This window comes from Papilio polytes, unplaced genomic scaffold (assembly GCF_000836215.1).
Source record: "Papilio polytes unplaced genomic scaffold, Ppol_1.0 DF824158.1, whole genome shotgun sequence".
Classification (NCBI taxonomy): domain Eukaryota; kingdom Metazoa; phylum Arthropoda; class Insecta; order Lepidoptera; family Papilionidae; genus Papilio; species Papilio polytes.
In genome coordinates this window covers 1,712,162-1,728,379 of record NW_013525046.1, presented here as the reverse complement: position 1 = coordinate 1,728,379, position 16,218 = coordinate 1,712,162, and the positions used below count along the sequence as shown (strand labels likewise).

The 16,218-nt window shown below is 33.7% G+C and overlaps 4 protein-coding genes across 4 annotated transcripts in view; 2 read left to right on the top strand and 2 right to left on the bottom strand.

Moving 5' to 3' along the window:
* Positions 1-344: 344 nt before the first annotated feature.
* On the bottom strand, positions 345-1,527 carry LOC106111565 (lysozyme-like). The gene is made up of 3 exons (XM_013293693.1): positions 1,401-1,527; positions 890-1,048; positions 345-478 (listed from the first exon to the last, which is right to left on the bottom strand). The coding sequence occupies exons 1-3, from the start codon at positions 1,525-1,527 to the stop codon at positions 345-347; spliced, it is 420 nt and encodes a 139-aa protein (XP_013149147.1).
* Positions 1,528-2,447: 920 nt separating this feature from the next.
* Positions 2,448-4,008, top strand: LOC106111564 (lysozyme-like). The gene is made up of 3 exons (XM_013293692.1): positions 2,448-2,574; positions 3,286-3,444; positions 3,765-4,008. Exons 1-3 carry the CDS (start codon positions 2,448-2,450, stop codon positions 3,902-3,904), a joined length of 426 nt encoding a protein of 141 aa, XP_013149146.1. The 3' UTR covers positions 3,905-4,008.
* Positions 4,009-4,380: 372 nt separating this feature from the next.
* LOC106111570 (lysozyme-like) lies at positions 4,381-6,133 on the bottom strand. Its single transcript, XM_013293698.1, has 3 exons — positions 5,827-6,133; positions 5,122-5,280; positions 4,381-4,672 (listed from the first exon to the last, which is right to left on the bottom strand). The coding sequence occupies exons 1-3, from the start codon at positions 5,960-5,962 to the stop codon at positions 4,545-4,547; spliced, it is 423 nt and encodes a 140-aa protein (XP_013149152.1). The 5' UTR covers positions 5,963-6,133; the 3' UTR covers positions 4,381-4,544.
* Positions 6,134-7,862: 1,729 nt separating this feature from the next.
* LOC106111501 (PCTP-like protein) overlaps positions 7,863-16,218 on the top strand; it is a 13,965-nt gene continuing 5,609 nt past the window's right edge. The window contains exons 1-2 of the mRNA XM_013293620.1: positions 7,863-8,107; positions 16,092-16,200. Coding sequence (XP_013149074.1) covers positions 7,937-8,107; positions 16,092-16,200 — 280 coding nt within the window. The 5' untranslated portion in view covers positions 7,863-7,936. The remainder of the gene's footprint in view (positions 8,108-16,091; positions 16,201-16,218) is intronic.

Genomic DNA, 16,218 nt, shown 5'->3' with positions numbered 1-16,218 from the left:
CTGCGTCCGCGTAGATCTAAATAAAAAGTAAAAAGTAGCCTATGTTACTCAGTCGTTACGTAGTTTTTTAATGGTGCGAGAGTTTTTTTAAATCGGTCCAGTAATTTTTGAGTTATTTCAATACATACAAAAATACAAGTCTTTATAATCTTAGTATATATATAAATAAACATGTATACACACAAAATCTTTATTTTATATTTGTCAATAAAGTGAATAAGTACATTGGAGAGATTGAGAGAATAATAAAAAAAAAAGATTATTTACAAACGTTATGATTATCATAAATCATATGATAATATTGTTAGTTATTTAGCTATGTAATTCGGATACAATATTACATGTTAGCATGAGCTAATATCAGGCAGGGGTTTTCCACGGCACTTATTCTTCCAACCGTACCAGGCGTCGAAGCCATGTCTCTGGTAGATCTTCTTAGCGCAAGCTGCTGCCTTCGTTATATCGTCGGTTATGAGTTCTGAAATAATATCAAAGTCAATATGAAAATTATAAAAAATCTATAAATCGCTTGCAATTGTGAAAAATATCTAATGTAGCGGAAGCAATCACATTTGTTTGTGTTTCAAACAATGAAAAACAAAAGCACTATATGAAAATGACAGTAACATCAATAGGGTTTTGAGGTAAATCTATTTGAAGTAACCCTCAATTCGTGAGACGATCTGAATACCTGTCAATCGTAAGTAACACAAATCTATAGAACGGAGACTGATAATATAGAGGACGTTATTTAAATCTAAGTAACAAATAACTTTCCTTTAACATTCCATAGGTATTCTAAAACTTAAAAAAAAATAATTTTAATAATCAAAGCCAATAAACAATAGATAAAAAACTAATGAAGTGTAAAAGAAACCATAGAACTAACGATTGCAAGTAACATTGCAGTCTTTTCCGGGAATGTTGGTAGTACTGCACCAATACTTGTTGTTGATCTGAAACAGTCCGTAGTCCCGGGAACCGTCGCTGTTTGGTTTGCCGATGACGTCAGTGCGACGGGAACTTTCACTCTCGACCAAACATACCCCTGGAAAGGTAGGACAGATAGTATTTAGTGTATAAATGGATCAGTGCTGCGTATTTTAAGCGACAATAGCCTAATGGTTGGTACGGATTTCTGTTCACGTGATCGTGGGTTCGTATCCATTCGATTATTGTAAACCATATTCTAGCACAAACCTAGAGCTTAGTTGGAATGGTAAAAGATACATTAGTAAATAAAGAAAAAAACTGAAAAGTCTCTAAAACAAACACTGCTTAATTTCATTCCCACATGATTTTCCTGTTTCGGCTGCTAACTGCTACAGAAACGCACAATAGAGTTAAATAGTTACTTTTAAAATCTGTTTTTTATCAATCCTTGTATAAGGTTAACTTACAATCTCTCAGTTTGTTCTGCGGGAAGCCATGATTCCTTAATTCTCGTACCAGTTCACATCTTGACAGTTGTTTGCCTTCGCATTGGCTCAATACACCTAAAGCGAACAGTACTATAGTTAGTTTCATGTTGATTTTTAGGTTAGGTTGTCAGAAATATTTGATATCCTTTTAACGAATGATACAAATAAGAAAACATCACATATAAATACTGGAGACACTACGTAATACGTCAAGAAACTGATGGTTGCACATAATGCAGGGTTGAAAACCGATAAGCCATTATTAATCATCTTCATTTATTAATAATTAATAGGTTTGATACAATTATTACGAAATTGAGATAAAATAAAGTTAAGACAAAGATTAAAAAGAAAAAATATTGCATTTCGTATAAAAGTATAGTAACAATGATATAGTTGTCAAGTGTTACAAATTTAAAAAATTGTTTAAGATATACACAACCTAGGAAATATTCTTTGGAAATACCACACATAGACATTTTATAGATAATTGTAAAATAGTGATTTCGATAACATTTAATAGAATGTTCGTGACTAGTAAATACTTAAAAAAGGAATTATTTTTACATTCAATATATAGAATTCTTTAGAGTAGTAGTCAAAGTATTTTAAAAATCATCATTTTCTTTCTTAATCTGAATTTCCATATCTATCATATGGTTAACCACCTCAGTGTTCTCGCTCGTTTGCGCCCTTTTATTATAAAAATAAAATTCTAAATCTCGTCAAAAATTATTAATCACTGAGGACGTAATTCTCGGTCTAGTGCAAAACGAAGGTCCAATAAAATGGTACAATTTTCCTTTGTGTACCCGTAATGTAATACATTTTTATCTTTCGATTTCATACATCGATACCTAAGACTTCCCTCATCAAAGTCCTATTCATTATTGATTACAACACCCTGGGATTCCCAAGTTCCCTGAACTGAAATATTCCAGCTCAGATCAGTATTTAAGGACACGTTTTTTTATCGCTTCTAACATTCGAACATAGTCTTCAAAGCATTACTCTGTAACAGTTAACATGAAATTTATCGTAGTATTATTTGCGCTTGCTGTGTTCAGCCAATGTGAAGCCAAACAGCTATCTCGGTGCGAGCTGGTGCGTCAGCTAAGAAAGCATGGATTTCCGGAGAACAAAATGAGAGACTGTAAGTAGATGTTTTATTTTGGTACAACGTGGGTTGATTAAATTAAAGTGGTTTTTAATGTATTCTGTTAAGACTGTAACAAAAAGCCTGTCAATGATTGACGTGTTATTTTGAAATTAAGAATATTCTTTTCTGGAAATGGAGATTGTTAAGTGTACTTCGGTGCTTCTTAAATTTGTGACAGTTGAACTAATTCTTGGTTTACCTCTTTTTTCGATAAAAATCAATTGCTTTAAAAATAGATATCTGATAACTGGCTGGTTTATTAATCCAAAACAAATGATTAAGTATTAGTGATTATATGTGTTAAGTCATAATTAGGTATCAGTAAATGTCATTGCTGTATCTCTTTGTCTACATAAAGAAAGTCGCTTTACGACTACAGTGACGGGAATCCCGCTTAAAAACTAGTAGTTCAAACAATTGGTCCGTCCTTCGGGAAACCTATCAACGTTGTAATAACCTAGCTGTCACTTAGAATCCATCAGACTCATAGTGTAATTTTCCTTTATCTAGTACCAGCTTTAGGGTAGGGCTCTGAACAGAAATGGGAGGAACAGATGTGCGAATTACACGGCCTTACATGAACCCTTCAAAAAAGCCTTGTTAAAATTGAGAGCGCCGTAGTAATCGCCTAGGACGGTAGCACTCAAATCTGGACTGCCTAAAAATACAACTAGATCTAAAGAATTCTCTTTTCGTCACTTGCAGGGGTGTGTTTAGTGGAAAATGAGAGTTCCCGGCGCACGGACATCGTAAGCAAACCAAACAGCGATGGTTCTCGAGACTACGGCCTCTTCCAGATCAACAACAGGTATTGGTGCAGTACTACGAACAAGCCTGGAAAAGATTGCAACGTCACCTGTAAACGTGAGTCAGAGATTTTCTTATTTTTACTATATTCTTGCCTTGTCTGGTTTAGAGTGGGCGGACATCTTTGATTAAACTATCGCACGACTGTTGTCCGATTGTTTCGCAGCCAATTCAACTGTTTAGTTGCACAACTAGAAATCGAGTAGTGTGCTCACCTCCATATAAGTTCATAAGGATCAAAGCGCGAGTAAACAGTTATGCGTTTTACTTGGACTCTAGTGGTCCTTAATTTTGTCCTTAAATTTAAATTGTTTTACTCTAACGGAAACTTTTTTGTAAACTATTTTTTTAAATAATGGTTCTCTGATTTTATGCAGAACTCATCACTGAAAACATTTCGAAGGCTGCAGCTTGTGCCAAGAAGATCTACCAGAGACATGGATTCGACGCCTGGTACGGCTGGAAGAATAAGTGCCGTGGAAAACCTCTACCCGACATCAAGTCGTGCAAGAAATAAATGAGATATAGAGAATAAGAGATTGCTCTTAGAATAATATGTTAATTAAAACTGTCTATCATTATTGTCAGAAAAATATATTTTCAACATATAATCTTTGTGAATAAAAAATAATTATACAACACGTATGCGTTTTACATATTGGCATTCGTTGACATTGTTGCCATGACCGTCGCCAAAGTTCCTGGGAAGAGGTCAATCTTTACACAACCCCTAGTAATAAAAAATGTAAAATAGACATAAAAGCTTCTTCGAATAACACCATGTTAATGATATTCCCCACTACTCTAGACTCAGACAGATCATCGATTGTCGACGCTTTTGTTGTCATATATTTAGAATAATCAAATTAGCAAAATTAGCTGCCTTTTATACTAAAAGACGAATAATTATTAATAAGTACATAGTAGACAGATCTCCAATAAATTAGATTTTCTATTCGATAAAGATTTAGGCATTGGAAAAAAACGTTTAAAACAGAGTTAATATATGTTTTATTATAATCAAAATTGAAATAGGCAAAGGAAAGATATACCAAGAATGCTACATTACTACACCCATTATTATGACTGCTACCCCTAATATTACTTGAGATTACACTGTAGACAAGATCTATAAATATTGTTTTTCAAAGGATTTTCTAGCAGGAGCTAATATCAGGCAATGAGCCTTGGCATTTGCTCCATCCATTCCAAGCGGTAAATCCATGACGTTTGTACACTTTCTTGGCGCATTTCGCCGCCTTTGTGATGTCATCAGTAAGGAGGTCTGGAATAAAAAGTTTGAATTATAGCAGATGGCAGCAGCAGCAGATGGTGAGAGTGTGGTATTACACGATTCTCGAGGTAAACTTTAACACCAGACATGAATTGATTAATAATAACGGTTAAACTCTTGCTAATATTGTAAATGCGAAAGTTTAGATGGATGGACGTTTGTTAGAGTTTGTAGCCTAAATGGCTTAACAGATCTGGATGAAGTTTGGCATATATGTAGAGTAAAGTCTGGAAGAACACACAGGCTACTTGCTTTTGTTTTTTTTTTAATTCCACTGATTCCGGAGCGAAAGCTAGTATTCCTATAAAAAATCACGTCTGTGAGGTTGTTAGCGGTGCTTATCGAGCTATGTTTTCAAGATTTATTTCAGTACTTGGCCAATAGGATTTTATAGTAAATATATTGTGAAATTCTAAATCTGATTAATTAATTCGCCATACCAGCACAAGTGACGTTACAGTCCTTCCCCGGTAGGTCGCTATCGCTGCACCAGAATCTGTCGCTAAGCTGGAACAGACCGTACTCGCGGTGTCCAGACTTATTGACTCTACTAACGAGGTTGGTGCGACCGCCGCTGTGACTCTCGATCAGACATACCCCTGAAACCATGAAAACCTTATTAAACTATCCAAAAAGATTAAAAAATTAGGTTGTGATTAAGAATATGTTCTTTGCACCCCCTCCTTATTAGAAGGGGGTGCAAAATCGCGTTTCGTCTGATGAGTATGGTTCCGAAGGTCTAATTTTAGTCCCTTTGCCTTCCCAGTATTTTCTTATAAGGTAGGGATGGTAAGCAAAAGTGGATTTGACGGTGAAGGAGACGCATACGAAGGATAAATATCCTATCTATGTTTCTCGGCAAATTCAAGAGGCCGCTTGATCGTTTGCCACCTTATGTTATTAAAAAGAAAAAAAAATTACTGGTTAGAAAATTACTTTTCTTTTGTCGTTTACAAATGTTGTGTTTTGTTTTTATAAAATTCTAATTGTCATTTGTTTTTGTTAGCTGTAACGTAATGTTTTGGTGTTAAAAGGTAAGAGTAAATATGACATCAAATTGCTTTAATTAATAAAAACTTTCATCCTATACAAAATTAACATTTTTCGGAACCTTTTATTAATTAAAAAAAACATGTTTTACGTACACTGTCTTAGCTTGTTTGCTGGAAACCGATGACTTCGTAATTGGCGTACCAGTTCACATCTGCTAAACTGACGAGCATCACTTACGAAAAGTAGAGACAGCGCTAAAGAAAGAACGAAACAAACTTCCAACTTCATGCTGACGATATCTTGGTAAATACAACTTGACTTTATCTGTATATTGTTTTTATGTCTGGTGTATCCTTCTGTTTGTTGCCTTCTGTTTACTGTAGGCTTACACTGAACTCTTTATTTAACTGTAAAACTGCGTTTTGTTTCAATTTCCCACTACAACAAGCGTAAACGGGGATTTTTATTATCTAGACTTACGTTGACTAATCAAACTGTTGTTATTGTTATTTTAAACGATGATCAAATTATAACAAAGGTCAATACTTATTTGATAATATGTCATGCAATTTGCTGTTATGTAATATTATAACGTGTGTTGTAAACGTTATGTTTCAATTTTAAATAAATAATACATCACAGACTGTGATGATGATAAATTTTAATATTCAGAATCACAAAGATACTTAATATTTACGAGAATACCAAGAAACTGAATATTTTTAATTAAATTACGTGAAAAAAACCCGCAATAGTTACTAAATATAAACAAAAGACTTAAATAGTTATTTTAATAGCACAACAATCTGTGTTTAAAACTTGTAATTTCCAGTAGTTCAAACTAAAACAATAAAATGTCTTCCTAACAGCTCTGACGCGAATAGTTTCTCTTGTGAATGTTTGCTGTAAATATTTGCTAGGCGTTTTGCATCGCTAGCGTCAGATAGTGAAAATTGTCTCACGAGAATGTTTACTTAAGATTTTGAAGCGTATTACATTATAATAATACTTAATGTCTTGTAAATATATAAATAAAAAGCAAACTGCTTTTAACCAGATTATATTTAAAAAAAAACCTTTTGTTAGTCGAGGAACTATTCGTTAGGTATTTAATTCAATGCTTCTTATCCTTATAGAATTGTAACTTGTATATAGCTTAGTAACATTGTATTGTTTATCGAGTTTGAGTGGATGGCGTCACTAATAAAGTCGTCTGCTCCCTAACCTCATTCCCTGGCAATAGCTCGCGACATCAAAAGAATATGAATTGAATTAATTAGATATGTGGGGCACAAATGCGTCCGTACTACGTCATCGAACGCAATCCTTTCATACCCTGATAACTCTTACCGATTAGTCTAATAAGTTATTAAAAGTACTTTCAAAATTGTTCAGAAAATAATTTATAACAACAATTTTATAATACTTTATAGTAAACTTGCTTTCGCCCGCGAATCCGTCCGCGTCGAATTAAAAAAACAAAAGTAAGTAGCCTATGTTGTATTTCAGACTATGCTCTACATCTATGCCAAATTTCATCGAGTTCCGTTCAGCCGTTTAGGCTACAAACTCTAACAAACATTCATCCATCCATCCATCTGAACTTTCGCATTTATAATATAAGTAAGATTAGTAAGATTGTATAGTTTTGAATACAGAATATAGAAAATAGGACACATTATATACGTCCTTGAGTTATATTTCTTTACGATTTGTAACCACTCGAGTCATCAGACACACCTGCGCCGTAGCAACGCTACGCCGTAGAGTTACTTAAGCCCACTTACTACGCTAACACTTTGTGCTTTTCAAAGCACGTTCCGTCAAACATGAAACGTTTTCGCAATATTAGGTTCCGTAACATATAATTTTTGTGTTAATTTAATATTTTTAATATTAAAAATCAATAATTATCGCATTGCTCGGACATGAATCAAGCTACTTTAGCAGACTTGTAATAACATACGTATAACGTAATTATATTTAAATTGTGCATAAAAGTATCATATTTCATTATTGTATAAATATTCCAGGTCTTTATCCCAATAAAAAATCAAAATATTAACGAAAATAATTATGACAATATTTAAAACATAAACCTAATTTATTATAAATGTAAATTATGATAGCGATAAATCATGAATTCCATTTAACCGCGTAACCCAAAAAGAAGATTGCGGTGATCGTTCCCGCGCATGCGCTGAGCATCGACTGTTGGCGCGGTTGTGTCGCCCTGCAGTCGGTTGTGATGTCCGCGAGCGAATGGGAGGCGCGGGCTGGGCGCGGGGCGAAGCTCGCGTGGCTGACGACTCTGACTTCGAGACCCTGAAGCAACTCCTCGCTTCCGAAGACGGCTGGAGCCTGGAGTATGAAAGAGATGGTGTTAAAGTATGGGCGGAGGATGCGGCCCATGGCGCGCTTCGGACTGTTAAGGTTAGTTTCTTTCGTTTTATAATCGGCCAGTGTTGCCGTGTTTTGAATTAAAATGTGTTTATGTTGCATGTTTATTTTATATCTTCTGCTAATGCGTTATACTTTTGATGAAATTGCATTTCAGGAACTTAGTAAATTTATTTATTTGACCTGAAGTGAATCATGAGCAACAGCTAGGCTGTAAAAAGTCGAGTACTAATAAACTTGAAGACGCTACACGGTAAGCTTTTCTGTGTTAAGATTACCGTCTCTCGTTTTCGCTAATTGACCGAAACCATAAAAACTTAATAGCGGAAACGCGATAAGATGTTCTACAGGTAGATAAGTATTACTACCCCAAATAAATTCTGAGATAAAACCCGAGGGAATAAATACGAGTTGAATACATGAGAAATTTTCTTATTAGCTATAAAATTCTCAATGCTGGGCATAAGCTTCTGGGCAGGCAGCAGGCACTTACGAGAAGTATTATAAAGATTATATCGAGTTAATAGGTTGATATTAAAAAAAAGCTAGCTGTAGCAAATCAGAGCGCGAAGTCACTAGGTCAAATTGTAAAGCAAGATATTTTCTAGTTTCAACTTGAAGTTATGTTCCAGTTTCATCTTTATTTACGTTTCGAATTGTAAGCGTGCTTTTATTGGATTTTTCTACTAATTTACGCTCGTGCTTGTGTAATGTTGATTAAATAAGGTTCCAATTTAAATGAAAGATGAAACGTGACTTGAATAAACTAAATTAAACTAGTCGGTACACTGAACCGGCGTGAATTTTGTCGTTTGTTAATACTAATATTATAAATGTAAAAGTTTAGATGGATAGATGAATGGATGGATGGATGTTTGTTAGAGTTTGTAATCTGAACGGCTGAATGGATCTCAATGAAATTTGGCATTGATGTAGATAATAGTCTCAAAGAACACATAGACGACTTGGTTTTGGTTTTCCTAACACCTCGCAGACGGAGTCGCGGACGAATGCTAGTCTTACTTATAAATAGGTAAGTTTAGATGGATGGATGGACATTTGTTTGAGTTTGTAGCCTAAACGGCTGAACTGGTTTCGATGAAATTTGGCATAAATATAGAGCATAGTCTGGAAGAACACATAGGCTACTTACTTTTTTTATTTCCACGCGATAGGAGTCGCGGGCAAAAGCTAGTTCGTTTATATAGGAAGAAATATTCAAATATTTCATGGAATGTATAAGAAATAAGCTAAATTCGTTTAATGTTCACAAACCGGAGATGCCAGTACTGACCGCGAGTAAATATTTGCTCTTACTTGGACGTTTAAGCGGTTTGTTTAGGTCCTAACCACTTTTATACTCATGAGGGTCTATTTGCATTCAAAATGTGGCTGAAAAGGTAGACGTAATAGTTAATTCTTTACAAGTACATAGTATAGGTACCTTTGTATTGTTTTTCATATAAATAGTTAAATAGATTTCTTTCCAAAAAGAATAGTAATATAACATAGTTTAACTTTCAAAAAAATTAAATTAAATTATTTTAATCCAGCTTATTTTAAGATGCTAAGAATGCTTTTATAACTTAAATAAAACCACATTTCGAGTGAAAATGGCTAGAAATTTGTAAAATTAGGTAAATTTATTCAAGTGAATGGGAGGATTTATTTAATATCCGAAGGGATTTTTAAAGCTAACCAAGCATGAAAAGGGATGTCTTCAGATCCTAATTAATTTCGGGATTAGGTATGTAAATGTAACCGGGAAGGGACGGGAAGGATTAATGACGAAAATTTTCAATTTAAAATTTTGTTATCATTCAATTCTTTATTCAAATTCTTACATCAATCAGTGAGATTCTTAAATTGGACTTTTTAAAAGAAACTTTTAAAAACTGGTATTAGAGTAATTATTTAAATAACTAGAGTTTCAACTTATAGTTGGGTTAACATATATTAAAAACGGTAAAAACGAAATGTTTTAAAATGAAAGACGTAAAATGGAAGAATATGAAAAAGTACAAGTTAAAATTAAGTATAAAACTTAACGACTTTATTTCTCAAACAACCAATTACTTCTCAGTCGGTATTTGGTAAGTTTTAAACTACATAAAGAATAACTTCAAAATGGAAAATATAGGCAGGACCGGTTACCGACGCCCTGGGCGAGATTTATACAGAACCCCGTACGATTGCATTTGTACTGACAAACCCATAAGAAAAACGCGTCTGTGTCGCCCCTTTATGCACGGCGCCCTGGGCAGACCACCTCGCCCTGCTCTACCTACCTACCTACCTACATACCCGTATTGTATATATATGTGTGTGTTTAACAGGATAAGAGCGTAGACATTTAAAGTTTATTCAATACGAGAACATAAAATAGGTGATATCCGTACTAAATAATTCAGCTGAAGCCTTTTTCGCTCTTTGTGAGTTATTACGTTAATGTAAAACCGCTGTATTTCAACTTTGCAATAGATTACTAACCCGCGGGGGTCTGTTAACGCCTTTCCTATTTAATCATGTGCTCTTTTTGATATATATCTATACTTTTATAATAAAGCGTAAACACACACTTCTTTGTTGCCTAAGATGGCACCAATTACAACATGTTTTTGAATAATTCTTTTCTTAATAAAAAGCCCTACACTTTCGTCATGCTTTAGGCCATACATTTTCACGCCATTAAATTTAGGGGGTAAATATTTTGGATAAAAACACTAATGTGGGAAAGAGACCATAAGTTGCTGCCAACATTAAGAAAGCAAGACTGCTAAGGTTTGTCATGTCATGTCATTTTAAAATTTGCTATTTTCATAATTTCATGCGGATGAATTATGAGAAAATGATTACCAAGTATTTTTCTCTAAAGGATAAAGGAATAATATTATTTTTTGTCCTTTGCAGATATACAAATGTAATAATATTGATTGTTATAAAATAGTCAATCTTCGTCTAGGAATTATTGAGACATTTTAGTCAATAAAACCTTATTCTATTACTCGTAATATTAATTTACCTATCAGATTAAATTCCGTTCATCGACGTAATAAAATCTTCTAACGATATTTAATACTTAAGAATTTCCCCGACCAAAGATCCTCTTAGAATTGCAAAAAAGGACGTTGAATTTATTTACGAGGACGGACGAATGAAATTCACACGTGCGGTTTACATTACTTCTCCTACGTTGATTCTCTAATAAAGCTCAGTGTAGACGACTTATGCGTTTTGATCCCTGTTTCTGGTCTCGTAAGAGTCGTAAATTCACCGAGGGGTTTGATCAAAGGTTTCGGGTATTATGAATATTAAAATCGAATAGTAAAAGTTTTTTAATAAGACATCTTCGATATTTAATGCATTTTATTAACATACTAGCTGTTTCCGTGCGGCTTTATCCGCGTGAAATTATGAAAATTTCATTGTATTGTTTACATTTGACAAATTATCAATTACAAATGTCAAAATGACATGACATGATGACAAACCATAGCAACTTTGCTTCCTTGATGTTGACAGCTTGGTTTATGGTCTCTTTCCCACATAAAGATAAGTCTAGCGCTTTTTATTAAAGAAATAATTATTCAAAAATATGCAGAGATTACTGACATCCTATGCCACAAAGAAGCGTGTGTTTACACTTTATTATATTAGTATAGAAGTATAGATATAGATGGAAACTCTAATCTGCAAACTATTTGACTGCTATTTAATTGTTGGCGGCTGTTGTTGCATAACAATGGGTACATTCATTGTTTTTTTATTTATCGTGATTGCATCATATTCATACTACTGTACCACATCAGTAGTAAAGGGTATACTTTTATTTATTTTGTGTATTATAAATGTGAAAGTTTTCTTGGATGTTTATAACAACTACATATCTCTTAACGGACTTTCGTTAAATTTAGCACAGATTCCTGAAAGAAAAAAGCTTAGTAATTTCGAACAAAGTCGGGGGCAACAGCTTGTGATTGCATAAATTCATTCTATTCTCGAAATAATGAAATGTTAGAAATATTGGAAGCATGACTCATTAGCTATCGTTTACTTGAATACAACCCATTTGAATAAAACGAGGCAGATATCAAATGGTAGAGTTGTTTTTGAATGACAGAAAAGTACTCGAAGAGCCTTGTTTCCTCGCCTATTGAAACCACCGCATTGTAGACTTGCTCACTTCTGCGTTTTCAATCTTTACGCAGCCTAACAATGGCACTGGAGTCCTAAGTTTTCACTGCATAGAAACATTGTTGTCTTTTTTTTAAAAGGGAATAGGTAATATCATAGTTTTTCTGGTGAAACTTACAACGACTTTCTGTCTTTTTTACATATATATGAACTGTACAGCAAATGTATTATCGATTTTAAAAAGTAATTAACTTTGCATAATTTGTGAGGCTCGCGTGAGTTTGACGCTTAACTTACGTCGAGTTTTAATTTGCGGCGAAATTTAATAAAAACATAACAATATAACTGTCCAAGAGTGTTAGATGCATTTACATTTCGTAAACAAGTAATGAATTTTATTCAGATTTATTTAGTTCCTTCTTAGAATTTTTAAAATCTATTAAGAAATCACGTATACTAGCAGCCGTCTTGAAGGCAATCGGGCTGTCATAGTCCGAGACAAAGAGCCAGCTGGCGGCGTACTGTGGACGCCCTCTGCCCCACTTTGGGGACATAGGAAAAGAAGAGAGAGATTAAGAAATCCATAAAAATGTCTGTACAAGGCACTAAAATTCGAATTCGAATTCTCTGACTATAACAAATGTAAGAGAAGATGTTCCGTCGTGCGTACGAAGGGATGATTTTGTAAAAATGTCACGTATAGAACTACAGAGATTTGCCATATTTCATTTCACAGACACCCAAACACCTTTTTATGAGATGTCGTTATGATATAAGTTATTGATCATAACTGCTTTAATACTTCTTTTATAGTGTCGTAACTTACTGTTATGATTTCACGGGATTACGGGTCTTTGAGAATTTTTATATAGCCAACAAATCAATCTAAAAATAAAATTGTATCGCGAAATTACTTTTTACTACTTGTCTTTTTCCAAAGCCAGTAGTGTTGTGCAAACCCCTAGTAAAGCTACTAAAACTAGTACAACTACTATTAGTTTTCCATCATTTTTTCCTCTATTCCTAGCGCATCTCTAATGGTAGTAGGATCTACTTTCTTTGTTAATTCCTTCGCATTATCCTCGACATCTTGATCTGAAATTTGAATTACGAGTATATATACTGAATCATTTCTATAGACAAGAATCAATTAATTGGCATCAAGTAGCCACTTGCGTTCTTCTAGAAACATCTGTTAATATCTTCGACAATTGTAGATTTACTGACGTTAGAAATGGTTTCCGGAACAGAAAAGTCATCGTTCATTCATATTATTGCGTTCCAATAAACACGACTGTCATTTCCGTCTGATTCTAGATTTTTCTATGACTAAAGTATAATCTTGTCGGATACTATTTATAGTAAATCTAGAATTAGACGCAAATGACAGTCGTTTTTATTGGAAACAGGGAAAGATTACAAGTTATATATTTAACTAACTGTCGGCCGCAAACTTCGACCACCTGTTACGCCATTTTGACAGCGCGGAATTAAAAAAGTAACCTATAATTATGCCCGTCTATGTAAGCTTACCGTTCAGTGAAAGTCCGGTCAAAATCAGCCCAGCCGTATCAGGGATTACCCGAAACAACCGCGGCTTGCGGACAGAGACAAAAATTTTAAATGCCATTTTCGTTCTCAGCAACGCAAATACGTCATCATCCTGAAATCTGGAATTTTTTTTGCATAACAGACACTCCAATTTTATTACATGTATAGATAAACAATTCATTAACACATAAGTACCATAATTATACAACCTTTTACGATCACTACAACAGCTGAAATAAAAGTTTATGCGTGCATTTTACAATACAATATTTAATAACCGCCTGAGAGGTATGTGGCTTACCTTTAGGTTTAAATCCTAAACGATTCAACCAATTTTTCACGTGTAAGGTTATATTCGATTGCTTCCAAAAGGTCACACGTCAGATGTTTACTTGTTCATTTTAATTAATATTGTAACTAATGATTATTGTGTTTATTTCCTTTATTCAAGCTTCTTAGAACAATAAATATACAAAAGTGCCATAATTAAGTAATTTTAACACACACCGACAGTTATAGAAAAACAGACAAAAATATTTCACAGATTAAAAAGTTTCAGATAAAATTTTACATCTAATAGTAATATTACTGAGTAAAGTACAAATATGTAAGTAAAGATAAGTTTGAGCTATGCTAAAATGTTTTTATTAATGTAACATTAGAGCGTATTTTCAGTGGATATTTGCATAATACAGTATGCCGTAGGGCTGTATGGAATGTTCGCTTCATGCCGCGTTCGCTAATTTCAGAGTTCCCTCCAACGCCAACGTGGCCACTGAGATAAATTTTAAATTAATGCTTTTAAAAAGTTTGCGATGCTACTCTGCGACGCAAAATTATTTCAATTTTAGAATGCTTTTTGAAAGTTCTCCTTTTGGGTGAATGCTTTTGTTTTTTAATGGATTCTAATTTGTTTAATTTTATACGTTTAAAGTGAAATAGGTTTTTAAAATATAAAAATATTTAAATGTTAAGCTTTTACTTGCTTTAATATATTAAACATTTTTCACGTACAAAGCGAAACGGGTCGAAATTTTAATATCGAAAAATATTTGTATTTTTAAAATTAACTTGTAGTATCGTGAGATATACAAGTACTTGTTTTATTTCTTTATTTACATTTAATATTTTAATCACATCAAAAAACTATTGTGGCACTTTGAAGTGTCCGGTTTACCTGAAATGGTCGCTGTTCATTTTAATCTGAATGAAACACTTGGTGTCAGTTTGTAAGAGCACTAGAAACTTGGCTCGCTCGTGTAGACAGCCTGCGCGCACTTCGTAAGTACTTAACAAGTTTTAAACTCAAGTTTCACTAATTATTTCATATCGCAGTTTCGTCCGTTTAAGCTTTAAGTTTCAATTGGTCGTTTTCATGGAAATTTTAAAACTCCTTATTCTAATTGATTTAACGAAAAGTAAGATTTAAATAAAAAAGTATTTGGATTAAATTAAGTAATAACTGTGGTGAATGCAAGTTCAATTTATTCTAGTTAATGAGTTCCATTAGTAACAAGGTTCTGCCATTTGCACGTTACCAGCCAGTGTAATTATACACGCAGGGGTTATCCTGGTTGGCAAATTGCTCGTATATTGTTATAATATTATTGTTCTATAATTATTAGTAGTTATGTATTTTTAATTTCCTTTTCCTTCAACTTTATTTCTACTTAAATTTTTTTACTACAGAGATATAAAATCTCTAGTTAAATGTAATCATATTTTTCTTCGAAAAATCTCACCAAGGTATGTTTTGAAGAAAATGTTTTCATAGAAATTTCTTGTACAGATAAATTTATTTTCACCTGTCATTTCGAATTTAAGATTTTTCCTTTCTTTTGTCGTCTTGAAAAACGGGACCGAGATAAGTGATTTATTGTTTACAGTATTCCTTTTGTGGTTTATATCCTCTTCTCGATTTCTTTACGGAAAACTTTTTTTTTAAGAAATATAATCGTATTGTAGCTAGGGGGTTAGGGAGGCTAAGGCCCCCCCCCTTTTTATAGTATTATAAGGCAATGAATATTCTAACATCATTTCATTAAAATCGCTCACAGCTGACATCTATACTTAATATTATAAAAAAGAAAGATTTGTATTTTTATATGTATTGGAATAACTTAAAAACTGTAGGGCTGATTTCAAATATTTTTCATCATTAAAAAGTTAATTTATCATTGAGTAACTTAGACTAGTTTTATTTTTTAATTCCACGCGGACGACGTCACGAGCAATAGCTAGTCTCCAATAAGTTTTCTTATTTCAAATAAACAAAGGAACAGTCGAAGGACATATCCTCTATCCTGTCTTTAGTTTGGTTCTTGGTTTACAGGTGGTGGCAGAGTTCGAGGACGTATCGCCGGATTCTTTGTACGATGTGCTCCATGACCCGGAGTACCGCTCTGTGTGGGACACGCACATGCTGGCAGCTGAGGACGCGGGTCATATTAACGTCAACA

What these genes read in the sequence shown, in the direction of transcription:
- LOC106111565 (XM_013293693.1), bottom strand. Translation starts at nt 1,527, where the DNA reads ATGAAACTAACTATAGTACTGTTCGCTTTAGGTGTATTGAGCCAATGC. An exon ending in GCAGAACAAACTGAGAGATT is followed by an intron (nt 1,049 to 1,400) that starts GTAAGTTAACCT and finishes CTACCTTTCCAG; the next exon opens with GGGTATGTTTGGTCGAGAGT. An exon ending in CTGCAATGTTACTTGCAATC is followed by an intron (nt 479 to 889) that starts GTTAGTTCTATG and finishes ATATTATTTCAG; the next exon opens with AACTCATAACCGACGATATA.
- LOC106111564 (XM_013293692.1), top strand. Translation starts at nt 2,448, where the DNA reads ATGAAATTTATCGTAGTATTATTTGCGCTTGCTGTGTTCAGCCAATGT. An exon ending in GGAGAACAAAATGAGAGACT is followed by an intron (nt 2,575 to 3,285) that starts GTAAGTAGATGT and finishes CGTCACTTGCAG; the next exon opens with GGGTGTGTTTAGTGGAAAAT. An exon ending in TTGCAACGTCACCTGTAAAC is followed by an intron (nt 3,445 to 3,764) that starts GTGAGTCAGAGA and finishes GATTTTATGCAG; the next exon opens with AACTCATCACTGAAAACATT.
- LOC106111570 (XM_013293698.1), bottom strand. Translation starts at nt 5,962, where the DNA reads ATGAAGTTGGAAGTTTGTTTCGTTCTTTCTTTAGCGCTGTCTCTACTT. An exon ending in AGCAAACAAGCTAAGACAGT is followed by an intron (nt 5,281 to 5,826) that starts GTACGTAAAACA and finishes TCATGGTTTCAG; the next exon opens with GGGTATGTCTGATCGAGAGT. An exon ending in CTGTAACGTCACTTGTGCTG is followed by an intron (nt 4,673 to 5,121) that starts GTATGGCGAATT and finishes TTTTTATTCCAG; the next exon opens with ACCTCCTTACTGATGACATC.